The sequence below is a fragment of the Hermetia illucens genome, chromosome 3 (genome assembly GCF_905115235.1).
Source record: "Hermetia illucens chromosome 3, iHerIll2.2.curated.20191125, whole genome shotgun sequence".
Lineage (NCBI taxonomy): Eukaryota > Metazoa > Arthropoda > Insecta > Diptera > Stratiomyidae > Hermetia > Hermetia illucens.
Genome location: NC_051851.1, coordinates 121,097,465 through 121,122,431, shown reverse-complemented (window position 1 = coordinate 121,122,431; position 24,967 = coordinate 121,097,465). Strand labels below are relative to the sequence as shown.

The following is a 24,967-nucleotide window of genomic DNA, read 5'->3' as shown; positions in this document are numbered from 1 at the left end:
TAGACGACACTTTCAATTGAAGTTAGGATTGTAGCATCAAATTTACCGACTAAAACCGAGGTTGCAGAAAGGTGTGCAAGTGTCTGCAAAGGAAATCGAGCAGATGATGTAACCTTGGGAATACCGCATATACTCTTCAGCCTCAAAGAGGTTCAAGTTTTCTTTCTGACAATAGATTTTGTATTTAATAGGGTAACTATTCTTCTCTCTATAATATCAGAACTATAAAAGCGGTTTCCAACAAACTCTACAACACAGAGTAGTTGCAGCGACTACAAACACAATCCAAACCTAAAAAAATAAACGAATCTGATTTTGAAAAGGTTTCTTCTACTACTGCTTTTGCATTCCCATCCTTTGGTCTTTGGCTCCCTCGCCAGTTTTCAGAGTTATAGACTTAGCCCGGGTGGAGTCGAAAAAGGACCCTGTTCAATGAGAAATTTACTCGTTCTGCTCCTTTAGGAAGCTTTCTTCGATTTGGAAATCCAATGGACTTCGCAGGCAAGAAACTTCATATACAGATGTATCCTAATACAATTACGGTTCCTTCCTTATCAACCTAGGAAACTATTCTTAAAACTATGTCTTGGTACTTGTGCTTCGTCGACTCAGATCTCTGCAAACAAAACCTTTTTATGTTTTATAAAGGGCACGGAAACTACACAGCTCTATGAATATGTACCATTCTTACCTCTTTGAACTCACTTGAATTCTGATGCTTCTGTTGTTAATAGTGGACTATTAAATATAATACCTAGAAAAAAAAAACCAAAATTTTCCTTCATGTATTCGATAGTTTTTGGCTAGTCCGTCTGGATTTGATCTGCATCTTCGCAAAGTATCTAAAAAGTGACTGTCAATCTCTGAATGCATAAGTGTCTACAAGCTGAACCATGGTCCAAAAAGGTGACCACAAGCCGGAATGGGCTAAGGATGGAAATTAGAACAAACGTGTTTCATAATGAGACCCCCGACTATAAACTCATTACGGCCAGAATATTGAAGGAATTGCGAATGGAGTACCTAACTGCTACAAGTAGCCAACGTAGCGTTCAGGCGACAATACTTTCCTGGACAATGGAAAACTGCCGAAATTATACTGGTCCCTAAACCACGGAAGAAGCCACTTAAAATTCATTCCTATCGAACAATATCGTTCCTTCCAATTACTGCGAAGAGACCTGAACAAATAATCTTATATCAACTCTTCAATTTGGTTTCCGCGAAAACCATTCCACAATTCAGCAGTGCAGAATCACAAACATGATTGAAAATGCAATCGAAAATAAACAAGTATGCTCAGCCATTTTTATCACCGCTGGTCAGACGCTTGATAAAGTATGACATTATGGTATGCTGTACAAATTTCAAGGAAGCTTCCAGAAGTTGTCGAGATTCTAAAATCTTATATATGTGAGCGCCTTCTTCTTCTTCTTCTCTTTCTTCAGCCTTTGTTCCGTTCACAAGCGGGGTCAGTTTGTCGTGATCGGTTTCGCCATTTAGCTCTATCGAATGCCTGATCTGGGTGCAATCTCGAGGCTTTTAAATCGAGATTCGAACCCGAGATGACGCTGATGCACAACCGACCCGCTAATATATAATTACACCGATTTGTATTGCTTGGTCACTGGTCACTGTTAAGTAAACATGAAAAATGTTGTGTTTGTGAACCCCACAGCATAGTTTTGTCTTAAGATAAGAAGAATAACTCCGCCTGTTTCTAATAAAATGTTTGAATTTTTAAAAACCCACATGTCTTGCGCTATAAATGGAAACCCCTTGATTTTATTCATATCACCAAACGGTGTTGCGAAATCGCCACCAATAACAAATAAACCCTGAAAACAGTAACATCTTTAGCCTCTTAACTTGCCTACCAATAAAGATCTGTGCATGCCTTGCAAAATTTATTTAATAATATAAGAAGACTGCTCGTTCATACGGGAATTGAAATGCATCTTAATAGAGCCTAAAAGGCTGGCTCTACTAAGATCATTTTGAGAATTTGTGCTGCCAACTTACAGAAGAAAGTTGAAAGTGCACACAACCAACCAGAACCAAGGTTCACATTCGGAGAAGTGGTTGTTCATGCAAAGTTGATACATCGACTGAGGAATACCTGCAACAAAGAAACTCAACACACAGAAATAAAAAGATACCAAATTTACCAAATTTCCTTACGGGCGTTCTTTAGAAGTTTTAAAGAAAAGAAAAGCTTTTAAAAATAAAAATATATATATTTACAAAAAAAAGTTCTTCATTCATCATTTTAGATATATTTTTTTCTTATTAAAAATTAAATATGAAATAATAAAAATAATTGATATTTTCCTTAAAAACTAAAAACATACTTCATACAAATAATATTTAGATAGCTTAGAATAAATCTATCCGAATTTACTTAAACAAAAATTCCATGATATAGAAAAGAAGTTTTAAACAAAAGTAAAACTTTTATTTATTTTCTCACATGTTTACAATTTTTGCATACCAATGTCGGCGAACAACCACCTGGATCGAAAGCCATACTAATTGAAAGAATTTATTGAAAAAGACTGGCATCCTTGCCCCTAAACAAAATCACCCGGGGACGGATAAATAAAATTAATTATAAAGTAGACGAGCAAAATTTCTTTTAATAGTCTAAAACGTTTAATTTATACAGCATACTTACAGTCACATTCATTCAAATTATATACGCAGCTAGAAACAAGAATAAAATAGAAAATAAGTTCCAACATTTCGTTTTATCTTTCATTCATTTTTATTTTTTTTTTTTGTTATTTTTACCTTTCGTTTTTTTCAATTATTTCATTTCATTTTTAATAATATTTCTGTATATTTGCTTTTACAATTAATTATTATAAGTCTAAAATTGAATTTTTTTCTGATTTTTCATGTCCTTTTTAAACTTATACTACTTTTATATGTGGCCTATTTATCATTTTTGCATTATTTTTGTATTTTTTGTAGTTTTGATTTTTTCGATTATATTTTACTTCTTTATACCTTACGTAATAATCGGACTTATTTTCTAAATGCAATTGTATCCGTTGTGTTTTATTTTATGTTCATAGATTTATTTTGTTTCGTTTTGCTTCTAGTGGATATATGCATATATGTACGGGTGAGGTGAGAAAGTACAATTCTATACAAATTAATCTATTTGGATTGACTTTACGAATGGCTTTTTGTGTACAAGAAAGTGTGTATGGCCAATTAGTACAATAAAATTAGAACACGGTTCTATATTTGGCCCGATTTCTCATCCCAGTGTTCTATTTATTATTTCGGTTTTATACTAAAATCACAAAAGGAATAATTTCAACCGAAATTCTATTCAGTGGCATACTATTATCATGAACTCTTTGTAGGAATGAAAACTAGACGCCATTTTCTTTTTGTAATATTATATTCAGTAATAAAACAACAATTACTTTTTGTATTTTGATAATAAAGAGCGCATGTACAATTATTTATGGAAAGGAAAGAATTAATTTCAACCTTAATCATTACTTTATGGATAATATTACACTTTTCTATCCATACAACATTGTACTTAAATTTATTACTTTTGTGTTAATTTTATTCTTAAATTTAAATGTAATCTAATTGAACTATTTACAAAACAAATGAATTCATTGTCAATTTTCAAAAGAAAAATGAATTCGAATGGAATGTGAGCACTGGCTTGGTTTGTCACCTTTTTTCCTTAAACTTTTTACACTAACAATTTTATTTCTAGATATTTATATATAAGTCTCGCTGTTATAAATAAGATGAGTTGCTTTTGTTTTCTCACCCATACTTCTGCAATCAGTCATCAATTTCAACAATACTCTTTATAATATCTTTTGAGCAATTGGCATGAATGGTATCTCCAAAATATATTTAATTTTAATAAAATGGTAATATTGTGACTTTTTAAATGTTAAATTGAGGTAATATCGACTTCAAGTTTCAGCCTATCAGATTTTCATGTGGTGTTGTTTGGCGACCAAACTATAGTACTGGAAAGAAATTATCCAAGTTCAAAACACTTCAGTAATTATAATAACATCCTTACAATGTATGTGGGGAATGGGATGTTCTGATAATATATTTCAACTCCTTTGATCTGGTACAATAAAACTACAAGAAACTTTTTAATGATTTCCTAGAAAATGCAGATAAATCTCGTTTATTATAATTTTAAACTGTTAGTCTCTATGGGAGATATAATTGGTACATTGATTAGAAAAAAGCAAATAAATCTCGTTACCCCCTTCTGAGACAAATTAGATATTTAAATTTAAACTTCAAACGACAACATGATTGAAAACTATGAAAATAGAAGTTGATGATATTTAAGGAGCTCGAACCCTTCATTAATTAAAGCTGGTAGTTAACTTTTTATTAGGTATTTTATGGTGTCTTCTATCTAACCTAGGATAGAAAACCTCATATATCGGGGACTGAAAGAGATTTTTTTATAAAAATAAAATTCAGTGGGTTATTCAATCCTATCTGATCTGATATACATGTGGGAACTTCGAATAAAAGCTGATACTTTCGCTAACTATAAAATGCGGTGATATGTGGCTACCGTTCATTTTTTACGAGTAGTATGACAACTAATTTGTTTCACGTACTTATAGACACCGAGAAGAAGCATTTGAAGCGTCAATCCTATAGATGACCACACTGCATTACTGAGCAATTTTAACGTTAGCCCATGGTTTTGCACACAACTTGAATACATGCATTTTGGGTGAGAAAAATTACCTGGCTATTATGGAGACATTTTAGAAACGAGAGTATTTATTACTTGATAAGACTACAGCGAACCAAATTAAGCAAGCTTCAGAACGATTTGGGCTCTAGCGATAACGAAGTCAAGGAAATATATTTTGTAAACTGGTAAGTGGAAGGAGACGACATAGATGTCATACTTCCAAACCATCAACAGGAGATTCCTTAGCAAGTATGACAATAGTCATGAATTTCCTCAGTGCAAGCCTTCTACTAAGCTAAGAAAATTCTATTCAATGTTTTGATCTTGACCGTTCAGAATTTCACTTCAAAATTCCTTTTTCCTTTTTTTTTCGTGCAAAAAACATGCACCCAAAAGCCACCTCCTGCTGGATGCTTAGGAGATTCTAACGGATTTGGTCCAAATAAAGCAAGATTTATCGAGTATATGCTAGAACCGAAATAATAGTTACCGCAAAGGATAAAACCCAGAGAGTGGCAGCAGGAGACAGAGCTAAAACTTTTCTTGAAAAAAAAAGAAGAAAAGTCTGTGTAGGCGTAGCATAAAATATTAGAAGGGTTGATAGAAAATATTAATAATGGCTTAATTATTTCCTAAGGACTTTAATACCTAGTATTGCAGAAAAATAGACTTCTTCCAAATAAACCAATGTTTAATTCCTAGAAACGATTATGTACCGGCGGGCTTGAAATAAGTTTTAAAAAGGTGCCATTTCTTCTTAATTAAATTTCATGTTTTCACTGCAGTTTCAGAGTCCGTCAAACATTTTGAGGGCGCATTATCAAAACAGACTTCTGCAAACCAAAGCCAAAATATTGTCTGAATAAATAGCTTGGCCGAGTTCATATATAGCCTGGGTTATATGTACATATGTGGCCTACAATGCCTGCGGCCATAGCCAAAACCAACATAGCATTACAGTTCTTTGATCAAAATCTTTTCGATTTCATTTCTCGGCAATCTATCACTAAAAGCCGACCAAAACAGTTACAGCATAATGGATTGTCTATGGGGATTATATTGGCAAAGATTAACTCTTCCAAATACTTTCCGACCATAAATCGTTTAATTATCTGCAATCAAACAGAAAAAAAATGAAATTGGAATAGCTTTCAAACGTTATTGTACCGGTCTTGTGTCTACACATAATATAGATTGAAAATTTGTTCCGGCAATTGCTAGCAGAAAATAGAGCCTTTAGTTTTAACTCATTCGCAAAGAAATTAAAATTTAGTTGGCTACTCTTTTTGTTATCACGGGGAAAACCAATATTTAGATGCTGTGTATGCACTGGCCGTGCATTTAGCTGGCAGGTCCAACTAATTGGTTGAAACCGAAACTGAAATTGTTCAACAAACATTTTAAAGCTGAACGAATTGGGAGAGTGTATAACTTTCTGTTTTTGTTTTTAATTAATTGGCGACAGGTGTGTTAACGGGAGGTGGTATTACATATTCATGAGAGATTAAAAAATGTTTGCATCTGGTTTTATAGTGAATGTATTTCGGCGCTATCTTCATTTCTATAGGGCATTCCGTCATCTGCATGCATCTTATCTGAAAATTATACAGATAAATTATTGAACTAACGGATAACTGATTTTGACCGACAGATGAAGCAGATTTCAATGCGTACAACGTTTGAATGATTCTACAACTTTTGCAGTATGTAGTTGCATAGCCAACAATGATCACATTACTATATAGCACACACAAATGATAAAAAGTATTGGACAAATTACTTGCACCTTATCTAATTTGAGTTTTACCTGATCAGTATCAACTGTACCTTCATATTTCTTAGAAGTTTATAATTAAGGTGTTTACAACCATTCCCTAAACATTGCCCATAAACCGAAAGGTCCTTGACAGAAACGTATACTGTGCAATTGGCGTGATTGTGAAAAACGGCTTAAAAGGATAATCTAGCACGATAACTTGCAACCGCAATTAGAAATTTTAGGAAACATTGGAAAATAGTGAAAGAATGGAAATTTTATTTGGTGGTTATTAGTGTTTAGGATTTATTCTTAAAAATGTCAGAAATATTCAAGGAAAGTGGAATTATATTACACCAAGAATGGGTTGAATTAAGAAGCACTAGCACACATTTTCGAAGGTAATTTTAGTCGTAGTTAAACGAAATTGAGGTCAACTTGCAATTCCAAAATTTGCCTTAAATTTTTCGAGGCTCTAATCTTTATAAGGGGGTACACCCGAACCATTTTTTAACAATTTTTATTGCACTTTTTTAGTGAATCAACAATTTATTTTATCCTGGTGTTGAAAAGCTGCTTTTCATGGAGAAGCATAAAGAAAAGCAAACGTGGACAAAGAGTTTCGCATTTTTCGTCAAAAATTTGGGCATTTATAAGGTATTTCGTAATAGCTTCCAATTCTTCACTTAAAGTGTTGATCTATGGCATATTTTGAAAGGTTATAGGTAGTGTCTTTGGTTGTGGAGAGACCCCGATTAAAAGCTGTATGGGCAACAAATAAGTGCCGATCAAATCCTAAAAGGCCGAATTATGGTTCTATTATTGAAAAATATATCGACATGCATGCTGTTAGCTCTGCAGCGTGGTATATTCATGACAAATTCTTAAGGTGTACCGTCCTCGGTATTTATATTTTGTTGCGCATTTTTTATAAGTTCTCTGTTCGGTTTTTTTCTCTTTGAACAGTACAATCATTTTCGTATATTGTAGGTACAGGATGTTTTTAGGTCCTCAAATATTGAACAGATGCGCAATGAGAAAAATGTTACCACGGAGCCTTCCTTTTCCAGTCTAATTTCATTAAATCGAATTTTCGTCTTGTTCCGTTAAATTCTGCTTAGTAGGCTGGTTTCAAATGCTGAAATTTTGAGCAACTTAAAAGGAAGAAATTTATATTTGCTCAAGAAATGCCATCAGACTATACAGTCTTAACTTAACTTCAACTGATAAACCTTTGTTCAATAGAGCCGACAGTTAATGCGTTGGCTATCTCGTTACTGATCGGTTTCTTGAAATCCTTGAAATTCTTTCAAATTAACCAGGAAACCCTCATTATTAAAAGTTAAGTACGAAAGAAAGATTTATCTGAAAATTTATTGGTAATTTTGTTAGCATATTAGAAGATAGCAAGCCAAAATAGACAAGAGATTGCAACTGTCATGTACAAATATGGAATAATTAAGTTGAAATTGATCTCCATGTTTTTTTTACAGTTGATATATAAGTTAAGAAAAGAACTAGGTGTTTTTCCTTATCCTGTAAATATTTTTATTTTTTCCCCCGCATACAATTGTTTCCGGGACCACGTGCCTCCTTCTTCAGTGCTAGTAATTAAAATGTGAACCGGAAAATGGTAGGTATGTAGACAAATATTCGAATGGAAACCTTTAGCTCAGAATAATACAAGTGGTGCCAATTTCAGAACCGCCTACACACAAATACAATTTTTACTGCATTCCATAATCAATATGAATTATTTATGTTACTTTTTAAGCACCTTTTAGTACAAATTCTTCTGAGAGAACAGCTTGGGCGGAAGGCAATATTCAAACGATATCCAATCTATGGACGAAGAATGCGAAGGTGTTGCCTTAAAGCTAAAATCTATCTTGAAACATAACGCTTTCAATGATTACACTATCCATGGAGAAACTTCAGGACCAAATCGGCTGACCAACAAATTTCAACGGATCCTATGGAAGCCGAAATTTTCATTTAATGTTGAAATTAAATTTTGCAACTGAACATGCGAAAAGCGGTTGTTTCTGCAAGATATGATGATTGAATGACTAAATAGATGCTCTTATTAAAAATTATGAATTTAGAATTTAATAATCCCATCAATGATATAAAAACAGAAAAATGTTAATCTTTTTGTTAAATAAAATTATTTTACAGAAGTCTAGTTTTTAGATAGAATATGATCAAGGGTAATATAGAACGAAAGGTTTCAATTTGTGAAAAAATAAGAGACTTGACATTAAAGTGGTGCGTGATATATAAGGTAAATTGTGATTAGTTAAAGCGCTTAAGCATGAAAGGCAAAAGGATAGATAAGCCGCTAATAACGACAGTTGAAATCCTTAATAACTAACGGCCCGCCCCGAGTGAACTTTCATACAAGCGACACCTTGACCAAACTGTCAAGAAATTTTTCCAGAGTTTGTAGGAATGGTCACCTAATCATCATCATCGAACCATTTTCAGAACTATGTACCACATTTGACAAAAATATTTGGTATTGGGTAACTCTGAATGATCACTTCCAAACTTACTGTTCCCAAAAGGCCTTAAGACCTCCCTACGAGGTTATTATTTGCTATTTATCTCATGCTTCCGGGTAGGAATCTAATTATTTTTTGGGTAGTGGAATTATTGTTTTTCTTCCAAATAAGTTGCACAAAGGATAAAACCACTAGAAGTTATTTTAATTTCAATTCAAGATATATCATATATATGTATGTGATGCATACGGTATGAGCAACGCACAAAATTAAATCTGTTTGCAATTTTCGATTTTGAAGTTATTTATGAAAACTTTATCTTCCTTCCAAAAAATTCAAAAAGACGTCTTTTTCGGCAGAATTAAGACAATGCTGCGAGACTACTTGTACAAAAGCAAATTTGAATAATGTTAATTTTAAAAATAATATGATCTTGCAAAAGGGAGGTTGGAAACTTATTAACCAAAGGATACAATATGCTAAATTCCTTCCTAAGTGCCACCTAGCATAAACTAGTAGTATCCTGTGAGAATCATTTGACAGCAAACCAGAACAAATGTTTTTTTTATGGATTGCAATAATAGAATTCAAAACGTCAAAAAAAGAGTCTGAAGATTCATTGCGAAAAGTCTTTCCAGAGGTACTTTTTCTTCTGTCCCATGATGCAGAATAAAGAATTAAATACTAAAATATCGGCTGTAGTGATTTAAAAAACTTGGAAAAGGTGCAAAAGAACAATGAGCTGTGATCACTAAACTGGAATTAATAAGTGTGGCGCTAAGCTACTTCCCAGGTCTCTATGTTCAGTATGAAACTCACTTTGAAAAGAATAGTAACCCCCTGTCTTTCCAATACTTTTGTTCAAACTAGACACAACTAAAAGCTTAATTACCGTGGGACTCCTCTACAAATTTCATAACATTACTGTATAAAAAACCAATAGAATCTTCCTCTGATCTAATTTAAATCTATTTGCTAACAGCAGCGCCTAACACATACTTCGAATTTTTATCTACCTTTATCTGAGCTGAAACAATGGACCGATACCACTAATCATACGAAGCAATTTGCATTACCATTCACAAAATTTACTATTTTAATCTATTTAAAGTTAAATTGAATAAATTATTGGCATATTCGTGCTTTAACCGTGTCTAGACTATTGAAAAAAGAAAGACGCTCAGGTGACTAAGGCTTTTGTTTTACGGCGTTAAATATTACGATCTACGAGTATAAACCAGTGGAGGTGGTTTCTATTGCGGATTAGCAAATATTGAAAAAAAATTTATAAAACTTCTATCTTTTCCTTGGGAACAAATTACCACTTTAAAATTTTTCAAAGAATTATTGACTTTCGTGTTAGGGAATTCTTTATGGCATTTTGAATTTTGAGAGGTTTTCGGATATTATTTTTATGGCATAAATTAAAATTTCTTGTGGTTTATAAACTGTGAGTCAAAAGGTTAAACGAACGAAGAAAATGGAGAAAAAAGACGAATACAGCTTATAGATATAAACATGCATATTAAAATCGGAAGAGTCCAAGCGATTTAGAAATTCTTTCTCAATAAATGAAAGTGTAGATCTGTTGAAAAATATAATTTATACGAGTATATGTAGATGTCTTCGAATACGAGGTGCGGTGTTGAATGTATTCATAATATCGATGCGAATCGATTGCTATTTTATTTGAATAATAATTTAACGGTTAGTTTACAGATAGATTTTGTATTTAGGATTATGGTAATTTTTTCCTTATTTAGTGCGGTTTTGAGAAAATGTGCAGCAAAACATCATAGTGACAACAAAAACCGATTGCAAGCGAATATTGTGAAAGTCACCATCTTATGCATTTGTTTCATTAGTTTTTGCTTTCCCAGAAATATGATAGTTTGGATTAGAAAATCATTAAATGCATTTTTAAATAAAATTGCGTGCGTGGATGATGATGAACGGAGTCGAAGTGGTGAGCACAGAGCAAAATTTGGAACGGTTTGGTATCTACTGGCACGTTACACATAAACGCTGGACGAGGAGACACATTTTCAGTCTATTAAATTTGCGTTCTCTGTTTCGGGATGCTACTTGTGAAACGACTCAGATATCACGTATTCTGAATTTAAACAATGTCGCTCGACTAGTTTTCCACAAGCGATTCCCAGTAAGATCAAAGTCTACAGTTAGCTAGTATTTTAAACTGTTTTCGTCTGGAAATTTTGCTATGGGAAATAAGCCTCGAGGGACTCCAAAAACCAACTTGTAATCATAACAAACGCATTTAGGCATAAGAAAAAGTGATACAGCTCAATCTACACGAAAAATTAGCGGCAGCTACCTGTGTTTTTGTTCGGCCAATATTATGTAGATCATACTGTTCTAGAAAGCAAAGTGAGATATTTGCGCCTAAATTTCACAATTATTTGAAAACAACCAAATTAAATAGAAGAGCTGCGAGGTTGAACGTAAGTACTGGATAAATTTTTGGTTGGCAAAAGTGTAAACGTAAGAGTCCAAAATTGAACCCAAAGTTATGGCAAATAAGAGGATAGAAATGTTAAACAAAGCCGACAGACAATAGGTAAGTAGATAGGCTACTAAAAGAGAAACTGACGTGCAGTGTGCACATTTAAAAAGAAAGCTGCATTTTCATAATTCGCCCTTATCTATCTGAAATGGAAACTCCTGCGAACTAGAAAATAATTAAAACCCAAATAAATCCAAAATGGGGTCATTTCGCCACGCAAGGTTACTTTTTTAAAAAAAATGCGATTTTATCATATTCCTCAAACAAAAGAAAAAAACCTTTTTGAAAATCATTAGAGATATTTGTTTTTGATGAGAATTAGCGTGTAGTCCAGAGCCTCTCTACGTGGTCTCCATTTAAAATAGAAAACAATATATCTTGTTCAAAAATATAGTTTATAAAAATGTCTGTTTGAGGGTTGAATGAAACCCCTTCACTCTATTAGCAGGGTGAACTAGCCGGGTAGTTTCTGTGTCCCACATTTGGCAGGTCCATTTATAGGCAAGGCGCCCACTTTTTAAAATTTCAAAAAGCAGTTTAGGTTCAAGGCAGAGGTAACTCTAGGAGTAGCGTGATAGGAAGGAGTAGTTACTATGGTAGCTTTCAGCCCGGACGAAATCGCCGGTGCTTTTTAAATATAAAAAATGTTTTCTAAGGTAGCGGTTTTGTCCATCACCCCTATTCATTTCTAACAACCCGAAGATACTACTAGTACCACAACCAAAATCAGAGAAATTAAAAGAAAAAAGTAATATTTTTAATTTGTAAATGTTCTTTCACGTTGTATTATAGTGAATATCGTAAGATAATCGGTAGTATGTAGTGCGGAACATTACCAATAAGTTGATATAATTACGTAAGGGGAAATAATAACACCCATCAACTGGCAACTGGGCCTTTAGTTTCAATAACTGTTTTTTCTGTTCAAATATGAACGTGAGAAGGTTTCAGTTCGTAAACTGAAAATAAAAAGTAACAGCAAAGGGTCTAACTCGCGGACTGGTGATAAAATATTTAGATCCATTTCAGCCAGAGCGAGTAGACCAAACAAAAATGCATTCATCAGGTTTGCGATACATGGAATTTGCCATTATTTACAAGAAAAAAAATTCAGAGTTATTCAAGCAAATTCACATCCAAATATCTGATAAGCAAAGTGATTTAAGAAATGAAGAAAAGTGAAAAGAAATAAAAGTGTGAATCCGAGTTAATTTACAATTTCAATTGTACAAGGACTTGAGAAATAATGTATATAAATTTTGACTTAAGACAGATCTCCAACGAAGGTATGATATGATTCGCTACTAAAAACCGTCAATATGACCCGCAGTTGGTTTGGACTGGCGGAACCATTTGAATGATATATGTATGTGGTTGAAAGGCATTACTTTAGGAGGTTTTTCTGCGGCTTCTTAGGTTTCACTGAAACTTACTGCGTCAACCTTGTTATGTAAAGTATTTAAGGTACCACTAAAGGATATCATTGACCATTCTAAATTTTCCGATCCTGAAGTCTAATTAACTTTTCCTGAAAAGTTTTCATATTCGTGGATTATTTAAACAAATAATGCCACGAATGTCAGCCGGTTATTTTTAGAATATAGCAACCACAATTTCGGGATATGTCTTCTTCAAAAGGTGCAATGGAATTAGTTAATTAATTTTTACCAGTTTTCCAATTGATCAAGAAATAATTCTTTCTTTCACCCAGTTTACAGTGAATTAAATTTGGCAACTATTTGATGCAAACCAGATTATATAAGGTGAGTTGTTAACATCCGTCGACTGATTTGTGCAGAATAATTGCATTTTAAGCAATAATATTTTATCTGTGTAATAGAATACTAAAATTCAAAGAGCGTTCATTCTATCATAGATTTTCGAAACATAAAAAATCCTAACTTCTTTTAAAGTAAATGTAAACTAAATCTCAGGATTCCACAATTTACCAAAATAGATTTCATTAATGGGATATAGAAGCGAGGTGATGACACGACAAAAGTCGGGAATTTCCAACATGAACCCTTTTCGAAATTCATAATTGTGAAGTGAAGGTATAATTATAGATAAGTAAGTCTAACCAATGTGCACTGATATTTGCAACACAAGTATAGTTCAATTATAAGCAGTTTGGTTTCTAACTTATTTTACGAGTATAGGGCTGAAAATAAATCAGAATAAAGAATAAATAGACGCTGTTTGGATTCAAAATCATTATGAGTAGAAACTTATCTAGAATTCTAAAATGTGTGCCTTCACAAATTAAAAGAAATTTACATAATTTTGAATAGTAATAAACTTCAACTAACCATATTGAAGGATTATAAGCAACAAAATTTTACAGTAAACATCAAGGGAGCAACATTTATTATCCAAGGTCCCTAATTTCTGAATCGGAATTCTTATTTAAATGTGATATACGTTTCACCTTAAAGTCCGTCCAATTAAATTATTACTTTTCTGCAAAATATACAATAGAAATCAATTCTGAAGTATGTATATTCCAAATCTTTCCCCGATTCGGCGAAAATAAGGGTTTGTTTTATTTTTTGCAATTTTTTCATTGCCGTCCAAATAACATGAAAATATTAAATTAATATTTTTTTGGTCTTAGTTCGAATTACTGTCGCTTCGGTCACAGAGATTCAGTCAAGTGGATATTAACTACGTTCTTTGAATAAATTGAAAGATCATTTATCAGGAATTAAGGTGAACAAGAAACGATAAGCAGAATTGTATGCATAGGATTCCCATTTGTAGCAATTTTCCAGTTGCAAATTAATCTATCGGAGGACTAGTCACATGTAAATTACCGTCTCGAAATTTAGCAAAACAAATAGCATCGATTTGTGCAGCCTATTTCTTGTTACATTTTCTCAAAATCAGTCTGCATAAAATGGGGTCAAACGTAAACCAAAAGTCACCGCAAACAGTGGAACTACAGGGACTTTGCTAAAATTGCCCACCTCTTTATAGCAAGAAAGAAAGGAACTCTTATTGTTTTGTTTTTTGTAGAGAAGCACGATTGTTTGGTGGAAATTTTAAAAAATTAGAAATAAAACAAAAAAAATATTTTTTATACCTACAAGTTTGTAGAAATCATGTAATTCTAAGATTTTTATTTTTAGTTTCCTTTTTTTTTATTTTCGTTTCGTTATTTTTTATGGCCAATAAAAGATCATCGTCAAGAGTTGTGGAAATCGACTTCCAATGGAAATCCCAACTAATACCAGTTTCGATTGCCTTGCAAAAAGATTTTCAGGAAAACACCCCAAAGTAGTTAACATTTTGCATTCGTTTTTTCAAGATCATCGTGTATCAAGATTTCATATTCCTATAATTAAACTAAAAACCATAAAAGCGTTTAATTGTAGAAGTAAGTCATTTTCATGATAATTGAAAAGAATCTGGAAAGTTGGTGATTTTGCAAAGGTAAGACGTTCTTTAGAGATAAGGATTTTCAAGGAATAAGATTCAAATTTGTAGTGCTATAAATTACAAATAGGTAGGAAGTAGCGTCTATCATCGAAATACAGCTCTATGCAAGGCAAAAAGGCATGAAATTATGAGTTGTAGCTTAGCTAAGGGCTTGTTGGGGGTCGTTTGAAGAGTTGTCTTCTTCTTCAATTTTTTCATATGCTATTATTAGGGTCTACACACACATACATAATCTTGATTCCGACCAGAATTGCAGCTGTATCGGAGGGGGAATCACATTAATTTATTTCTTTATTTTAACTGCGTTTGATTCACGAGTTCTAAAATATCTTGATAATTTTGAGGGCATGTGATTAAAAAATGACATTTGTAATCCCACGATGCCAATTTTTATTTTTCTGTTGTGAATAGAAAATTCATTTGGGGAATAGCTATACGTGATTCGATATTTTGTCAATTACCGTCTATGCATTTAAATCGTTCTTTGATCATCCTTCATTATCCTTGATTATCGAACTAACATTTTACTAACTTGTGAAATCACAAGAATCGCAAGTTGACACTTTTTTAGAATTGGTTCCAAGGATAAACTACCCATTTATTTTACCACAAGTAGTACGACCGCAATAAGGTTAAAAGGTTAAAATAAACCCATAACCTAAGGATATTTTTGTTTTCTTGTATGCTAAGCTCTGAAAGGTTTTATAAAGTAAGCTTGGACGAGCTAAGCTTAAAGCCAAATAGTGTGTATATATTTTGGCTGCTTGGCTATGAAGGTAAAGCATGTTCTTGAAAATTAACATAGAAGTAAATTATTCGTCAAACGACGGAACGTTTTTAGCAAACCGCCTTACTGTTGAAACCTCTTAATTTAACAACCATTCTGAAACTCATACGTTCAAATCCAAAATTATTTGATGAAATTATGGCTACTCTTGAGCCTGTTTAGATAAAAATTGAACTAATTTGGTATATAACCAAGAGGATTGCTCCTGTTGCTCCTTGTTCCTAACAGAAAAATTAACGTTTCTGGTTGTCCAAGTGAATGCTTTTTCAGCCACCAAGGAAACAAATTAAACGCAATAGCTTACATGACAAGTTCAGTTTTTTTCGGGAAATGAATGAAACCAAGCAAATACTAACCGTTGTCATTAAAATCAATCATTGCCTTTAGAGCGCTTCAGGCGGTTCATAGGTAATTAGAATAATATTTAATTAATTAATGTTTTTAAATATGAAACGGATTGTGTTCCAAAAGCTAAAAGAACCTCTTCGTAACCTTCTGGATTTTTCATTTCGAAGTCATTATGATAACGAACAAATTGTTAATTGACTTTTCAACTTAAATCAGAGAGATATAGATATGTTTCCGCAAATTAATTTTTGTACAATCTCTTGCCACACAGCCTTTGAAATGTATCCGGAGAGATTAGCAATCTATTTTGTCAGATCTTGAAGAATATCCAAAAAAAAATCAAAGATGCTGAAATCACTTTTTAATTTCAGAGTCTTTGAAAATTTTTAGGAAATCTTTGTTGGTTTCTTAGAAGGGAGGCAGATACTAAACCACTTAGGAGAGCAAAAAATACTCAAACTTAATAAATTGACAAAATCTATTTCATATTTAGTTTTTTAGTTTAGTAGTTGTAAATCCTCTCATCTAGTTCCAAAAATAATAAATATTTTTCAGGCGGTTTGATTCTTGTCCTTTAATCTCCGGCCAACAAAAAACACTGCATCTGGAAACAAAACCTTTGTTAACCATATTATTTGTTACCTTTCAAAACTAATACTTCAAAGGTTAGAATTTAGTGGTCAACAAAGGTTGAAATACCCTGAAGTGCATATTTTAGTTAATTCGACCCCAAAAGCATTGACATTGATATAGTTTGCATTTCTCCTTCTAGAAAAGTGTCTTGTTTTTTTTATTAAAGAAGGGGGATCTGTCGCCTCAGAACTCAAGCCTTTAGTAAGCCCATTGTACTATATATCTATTCCAGCTAGACAATCATAAACGTTCACGACCCCTACCGGGATCCTAACCCTAGATACGGCGTCAAGATCGCAAAGCTGATGACCTGACCATCTCTGCCATAGCACCGTCCTTTTTAAGATGCACTCGCAAGAACAAGAGACGCAAGCGGGGCAAAGCGGTAAGTGGTGACACAACCTATAAGTATAACTTTCCTGAGTAACTCGAATAGAACCAGCAGTGGGAAGCGCACAATAAATTATTTAGGATATCACTATTAGTTTGCCCCCTTTTGCGATAAACTTCTTAGTAGTTATGATGAATGCTTGGGGGAGACCAGGCCTAGCAAGGTCAAATAGGGAAGGGGTGGCGTGCAGAGAATACAAAAAAGGGGACTATGATATTTCATGACTATGATTTACTGACATTTGCAGTTCAATTGTATCAAAATATTGTCCCGTATAAAGCAAAGCAATCAGAAATCACCAAATTTTCAAAAGAATCCGCACATACATACGATCTTGTTAAAAAAGTAAAGAGCCAAGTAAATTTCTTTTTAAATATCCAACAGTTATTAAATTTTCTGTTAAATGTGCTCTAGGTATAATCTTCTAGATATTCATAGAGGAGGATCTTTATGAGTATTTTGAAAGTACGAAAATAAGTGCTAGAGCTCCCTAGATCCCTAGAGTATGATAACTTGAGTACAATTTTCCAGCAGATGCGACATTCATTCGAGTATTCGAGTAGTTATTCTGTAAAGAGATACGCTGGGGTTTTTTTCTTACTGTTTGGGGGTCAATTTAGGAACATTGAAAGATAATTAGATCGTCAAAAAGATCATCATTGGATTTTAAAGCTTGTCAAAGAGAGCGTCATGAATGAATCAAATTGAGAGACAAATATTATTTCCTCCGTCATTGATTTATTCTGTTTGGTTAGTTTTAGAACAGCTCACATATTTATTCTTCTGTTGTTTATTTTTTCCGGTACATCGACCCAGAAAACTTTATGAATCATTTAAAGGCGGTAAATTGAAATGACATGAGGTGATAACTGCATCCTCGCGATTGTGATCTTTAACATCGCTGTGATAATTTCGAATAATTTCTATTTGTTGGATCCCCAAACTAGGGAGACACTGATTGATTCGCACAATTTAGACTTTGCCAATAGGGGAAATTTTTCTCACCACGTTGTCCGGCTTAGTAGCTTTCTCAGTCTAAGCGCGGCTTGGTTTTAGGCAAGAATACTACAATTCACCCCAGTGCCTTATTTTAATCTAGTCATCAAATCAATTTATACATATTTTGAACCATACTTTGTGGACAACAATAATTCAAATCTGGGTAGAAAGAGTTCAAATCAAAAGGTATATAGTGGCATGGGTGAAACTATTTGAACAAGTAGTTTTTCTAAAAGGTTAGACAAGGTAGTCGTTAATAATACTTGTTCATTCATCCCATTCAACATGAATCCCCCAAAAATGTTCACTATTATGACAGCTTTCATTATTTGCCTTGACTAAGATTACTACTGCCTCCAGCTTTTGATAAAAATTGCTTCGCTGTTGATGTTCAACATAGAAAAGGTGACATTATTTCAATTTGGACCATATATCAATCGGTCAATGCTATTCGTAGCGATAATATTCTACTTTCTGAAGTTTCCCACATATATTAAAATTTTCAATAAACCCTCTTGAAAGGAGCATTTAATCATAAATTTGAATGCATATTTTGAAAAAAAAGTTAGGATTTATTTATGATAAATAACATTTATTGATAAAATATAAACACATTGAGAATATAAATGTATCACTAAAAAGTGACTTCACATGTATACAACTAGTATTGAAAACGACACATATGCGAAAGTGTCCAACAAAAGTGTATTAAAATAAATTAAAATTCATCACCTTGTCAAAAAGCGACAACCTAACTGTTTAGAGAATCATACTCTTCAGACCTAACCAATATAAATTTAAATTTAATAGTCATCTTTGAAAATATAACCGAAAACCGCCAAAATAGTAATCGCTCCAATGTGAATAGAAACTGTCATTGTGCTTGTGATAAATGAGATTTAAAGTAATAATATATCAATGGTCCTATTGCAAATTTACAACTCCGCTAACCAGAAAACGCCTACGCCAAATATACAGAGAAATGCCGAAATAGTAGTTTGGTGTATATCTTGTTTAAATTAAGATGAAAATTGACGCCATAACAGCATATGGCACGCAAAACAGATAACTTTGTGCATATGAAATTAAATGAATATGGAGATTGATGAACGTGGTTTTATCTCCTCCAAAAATCTGGTATCGTTAATGACATGATTTTGCAAATATTTGACATAATTTGAATGATTTTATGGCTCAGGAGGCATTTGAATATCGAAACCTTAAGGATGGGGATTTAAAGCTCACAGCATATTTGAGAAGGTTGAATCTAGGTTCACTGGAGCCGTTAACAATCTAACATGAAGTCGCTATTACAGTTCCTGCTACCTATTATGCACCTACTTTGAGAAGACAAGTAGTTAAAAAAAGGCGAACCTCAGAATTGGACCCAAAATAGTACTGCAATCCCGGCTGCTGGTTACTTAGGACAATAGCCCGTGAGTCACTATTGAAAGTGTTTATAAGCGAACTTCATTTTAGACCTGAAACTATTGGCTGCAGAGTTTGCATCAACCACATTTAGTAGAGACCACTTAAATAGATCCCTGGCAACTCTCCTTTCCTGCCATTTTTATCTAGCTTCCAGTGGCATTTAGCACACTCGTTAAGTTATAAAGTTGTTTCTACATATTTGTGCGGTTATACTTATAAGTTCGAAAATAAATTTCGGTGAAGCCGGCTTTTGATTTGATTATATCAAACTGTCACTGGAAAGTTTCCTGTTTCTACGAAGGTTTGGTTCGGGACAATTGTCTTTGTACATTAAATGAATGAAAGTATTTCAAAATGCGATGGATTGCCCACCTAAATTGCTTTGGAGTAAATTACGGAATTATAAAAGTACCAGATCAAAGCGTCGGAGGGGTCCATTTTCACCCTAACTAAACTGAATAGCTGACGCGTTTTCAAAAATAAGTTTAGTTACCTTTTTCATGGTGTTGCGCAATTATCTGGAGTTCTGCCGCTGATTTGCAATTTTACACTTTCTCTTATAAGGAACACTATACATAATCACTTCAGAAAGACGAATTGGCATTCTTTAAGTTGCGCCCTTACTCTATTCGAATTCAGTTAGAAGATTTTTTATCCAACATCGCACATTGGGAGGTTGCATTTTGAACCTGATCGATGCCGATATTTACCTCAATTCGACTACAATGAACGGAATTTCATCATTTTGCAAAAGCTTTTTGTTTTTGTCGGGATTATCACATATCGCAGGTTTTTCGATAAAACTTTGCATTGACGAAACCAAGGATTCGTTACATATCATTACAAATGAAAAGATACTCGAAGGTTGTTTTAAATTGTTGAGATATCCATTAGTCCTGCCGTATCGTGTAGTCCGGTACCGATTAGGTGATGGTATCCTGCGGTAGCGTGATGATGAGGACCATGACGACCAGCGTAGCTACTCAGGATCGAGGAGGCATGACCGCTACCGCCGCCGCTACCGTTCGTTAACGGGTTTGCACCATTCGGGGCAGCCGCCCCAGAGTGCTGAGATTGTTGCGGTGACTGATGCTGCTGTTGTTGCTGGTGAGAAGATTGTTGTTGTTGTTGTTGATGATGTTGCTGATGCGTTAGAATATGCGGGGTTGGAGTTGTTGGCGGCGGCGGTGGTGGACCGAAAGTAGCCATTTCTCACATATGTGCCAGGGGGGCCATGGTTCGCATTGATTGTTGTTGATGTTGCTGTTGCAGGTCAGGCGACACACTGCTCTGGTAGTGCATTAGACTGCGCTGGTGTTCCGCGGCAGCTGCAGCGGCTACCGCTGATGCTTGCATGCCGTCCGGTATATGGTACATATTGATGAGATGATTTAGATCTGAGGTGGAAGATTGCTGCGAACTCGCGTATTCGCGCTTCATTATCAGATTATTATTGGTCGTTGAACTTTGCGTGGAATGCATTGGTCCCGGCGACACTGGTTCTGACTTAATACTGGAATCACTTGGACTATGACTTTGGCAGGATAATTGAGAACTTGGTTGAGCTAAGCCGTATGGCGAGCCAGGCTGCTGCTGCAGGCTACTATATGGAGAACTAGGTTGCTGTAAACTACCATAAGGGGACGTTTGCCCGCCTGATACCGTACCGTACATTCCGTACCCGGATGCGGCTGCCGCATTCATGTAGGAATTGAGAGATCCTGTATTGTGCATTTGACCCATATCATAACGGTGATAGTTACCCATATACGCACTGTGTTGGTTCTGATACGCCGCCGCCGTTGGATCATGCATCATGTAGCCATTAGGCATATATCCATTCGGGGCCATTTGATACATATCGCGATTGACTGCTGCTGCCTGCTGCACGGCGGACATTGATGAGGAGTTTCGCATTCCATTGGGGTCCGCTGACTGTAGAATGGATCCAACCCCGAGGGGATATTTCTCCTTATTTTTTGTGAGGGTCTTTGTCTTACGGCGTGGTCTGTACTTGTAGTCTGGATGTTCCTTCATGTGTACAGCTCGAAGTCTTTTTGCTTCATCTATGAACGGTCGCTTCTCCGCCTCACTAAGATCTTTCCACTGAGCGCCTAACCGTTTTGAGATCTCTGAATTATGCATTTTGGGATTATCTGATGCCATTTTCCGCCTCTGACCTCTTGACCACACCATGAATGCATTCATAGGGCGCTTTACTCTTTCGATATTCTGATTCTTGCTACTTGTGTTATTGTTGTTATTATTTGTATTAGCCCCCGTAAGACCTGAATGTGGATGGTGATGGGGGTGGGTTTGTCCAGCCGTCGGTGAAGTCATGTGTCCTCCACCGGATAATGCACTATTTGTTTGAGGCTGAGGTGTCTGTTGTTGACTCGGACTGAGTCCGCTCGAATTGTGAAGAGGTGAAGAACTATGGGCACTGACATGTTGCTGCTGTTGCTGTTGTTGCAAACTATTACTACTATTGCCTAGGTTCGTTTGACCGCCATTATTACCACCACTTGATCCGCTGATATGTGATGCCATCGATGATGCGTGGTGATGATGGTGATGGTGGGACGATAATTGCGATTGTGCTAGTTGTGATTGTCCTAAGTTCATCATACCCAAAGGTCCTAGCGCACTATATGGGGACGTACTATGCCCGTGAAGAGCGGACGCATGATGAGGGGGCATTGTTGCGTGAAGAATACCCCCCTTCATGTCAGCTTCCATCGTTAACATATCGTCCGAAGCGCAGTCCCTGTATGCAAACAGTTTGGTGAGTTTTAATATAGTCCTGGTCAATAATAAGATCCAACTTCAATTGTTTATATCCTGTTTCGCGGATGTACGGCTTAGCGAGCTCTGTTGGCGCTAAAACGCGTTACACGATTTGTTTTAGTTTCATCGTTTTACAACTAGATCCGCTATACAGTGCAATGTGCATGCAACAGATCATTCATTTTCCCTTATATCACACTTGGGCGAAGCTAGTTCAAACCAAAGGGCCGGGAACAGAATTTTAAAACAACACTTTTAGAACCACATTCTAAACTGCGGTAAATGCAATTGTAAAGTATTAAGTATGACGTCACAATTAAAACAAGTTTGATATCCTTTATTATCACGCGCGACACTCAAAACAGGGGCGAAACAACGTCAAATTTGCACAATTTGCTGGCGATATTTGATTAGTGTTTACACAATTTCTTATCAAATTTTCACTTGTGCCGAATTGTTTAAAAATTCGCGGCGGGTAAACAAACAAATGTTTCGCACAGTTGACTTGGGCTTTTATCAGGAGGCAGAAAAAAAACTAATGTACCAACAAAAGAACAAACAAACGATCAGCATTCGCGTTTTGAAAACACTCCAATTCGCACTGAGAAAAAATCGACTGTTCTGTTCCTTTTCAAAGAACAAATTACTATTATCGAAAGATATTCTCTCTTTGAAAAGAATCTACACAAAAAAATTTTTTCAAGAAAAATTTTCAACTTTACTGAATGAAAGAAGCAGACAAGCCCGTCACGGAATATAGAGGCACACAGAGCAGCAAAAATACCTCCACACAGCGCTGAATTGAGCACCTTTCTGTTTCCAGTAAACGTTTGTGAAACCTGTTCGAGGTGCCTACCAAAAAATTTCACGACGACAACACCATCTCAGATCTCATGCAAAACGAATAAAGATACACGTCCAACGAGACCCCGATAAAATAAAACAAAATTGAGACTCGTTGAAAAACCAAGTAGCCTACAACAACAAAATCCATGGCATGCCAGCCCAACTAGTAATGCAGGCTAACCCACAGTCTCACACACTCACGCAAGCCGACACCGCTCGACCTGGGTTCCTAATCCGTACACGAATCGAAAGCGAAGCAAACCCCTTGCCAGGCGATTAGGAAGGGAGAGACCATACCCACTCGCCAGACATTGCCCTCTCCATCGGCATCAGATACACACGCCTTTAAGATACGTTCAGATACAGATACACTACTCGCTACGTTCCGGAGAGTGTGCGTATATGTATGGGAAATGGTTGCAGAGGGTACAGTGAACTGGTTACTTTCATATGACGGTTTGTGGACCGTAGTTAGTGCGCAAGGCATGGCTTTGTGGATGTGGTGGTGGAGGCAGTTAACCAATTAGAAGATGGCATTGTTGCGCAAAAACGCGTTTTTCGAGGGGTGGAGCCAGATGAAACGTCTACCCTGGGAAGCTGCTTATAGTTACATTAGGGCACGAAGCCCTCATTCCACTCGAAAGTCAACTTCACATTCGCTACCCCGTATCTGTTACTGCCTCCCGTATCTACTTTCCAGGCCATGTTGCCAAATTGTCTGGCTTAGCTCTTCCATATTCTCATCATACATCCCATAGGATGTATTCTCCTGGACCCTCTCGGGCTCTATCGGATCTGTATGTCGTCATTCCAGAAACTAGTAAGCACCTTCCCGCTCATGATTGCCTCAAATTGCATAATACTTTTTATATGATGGTTACACTCTATCATACAAATTGATTTACAGTTATTGCACAACATTCGGGATTAAGTCATTCAGAAATTGCTTTGAGGAACCAGCAGCGTTAGGAATGAATGGCCAGGTCACACCTCTAGTCACTTTCCCGGATAATGTTATGAATTATTGAAAAGAAGCGTCTGAAAAGAACCTGACCATGCAAATGCAGCGGACGGAGGCGTTTCAGCATTTGCTAAAATTGAACAATTATTCGATGGAAGCCACCAGTTGCAGGACGAGTTGTTGTGGACAAAAGATTACGGGAAGTGCCTGGTTATCTTCGGTTTTTTCCATAAAAGTAGCTTTCCTCGGAATATTATCATTAATAGGACACCGTCAACAAGGTCGAATTTACGCGACCCAATGTGCGCTCCTTTTCGATGGTTCCTCACAACCTGTCAATGATACGACGCCTGAGCAAATTATATATATTTGCAAGTTATTATTCGAAATGGAAAAAAGAAAGAAAACAGCAAGGAGAGGGTGACGATGTTTCGACCCGTGTGCGGGGGAAAGCAAATGCATGTCAACAAGTAGTAGATCTTTGTTGAAATCAGGCCTCCACCACCAGTACACCCTGCGATGGTTTACTTTTCGCCAATTGTTCGCTATTATTGTATATATGGACGTGCATACATACACTTACAGGGACAGACGGTGTCGGATGGAAATGCCTTCCACAAATATCACGATACCTGTCGAATCCCAGGTGATCCACCAGCCGCAATCCTTCGATGCAGACCCGCTTGCAGGCGGACCCCCCAGCACCCACCTCGCTGACGTCATTAATACCATTTTTACAAATGCTACTTATATCGATATTCCCAACCGCCAGACAATTGTTATTATTATTTTACTGTAAAATACCAGAGGAGGCTGCGCTTTGTTGGTTGGACCTGCCTCGTGTCTAG

At 35.5% G+C, this 24,967-nt stretch overlaps 1 protein-coding gene across 1 annotated transcript; it reads right to left on the bottom strand.

Moving 5' to 3' along the window:
• Positions 1-2,261: 2,261 nt before the first annotated feature.
• LOC119651351 (transcription factor Sox-3) lies at positions 2,262-23,090 on the bottom strand. The gene is made up of 2 exons (XM_038054910.1): positions 20,019-23,090; positions 2,262-4,010 (listed from the first exon to the last, which is right to left on the bottom strand). The coding sequence occupies exon 1, from the start codon at positions 22,271-22,273 to the stop codon at positions 20,738-20,740; it is 1,536 nt and encodes a 511-aa protein (XP_037910838.1). The 5' UTR covers positions 22,274-23,090; the 3' UTR covers positions 2,262-4,010; positions 20,019-20,737.
• Between the last annotated feature and the right edge of the window lie 1,877 nt (positions 23,091-24,967).

Bases quoted from the DNA above. Each gene is read 5' to 3' on its own strand.
- LOC119651351 (XM_038054910.1), bottom strand. From the start codon at position 22,273: ATGTTAACGATGGAAGCTGACATGAAGGGGGGTATTCTTCACGCAACA.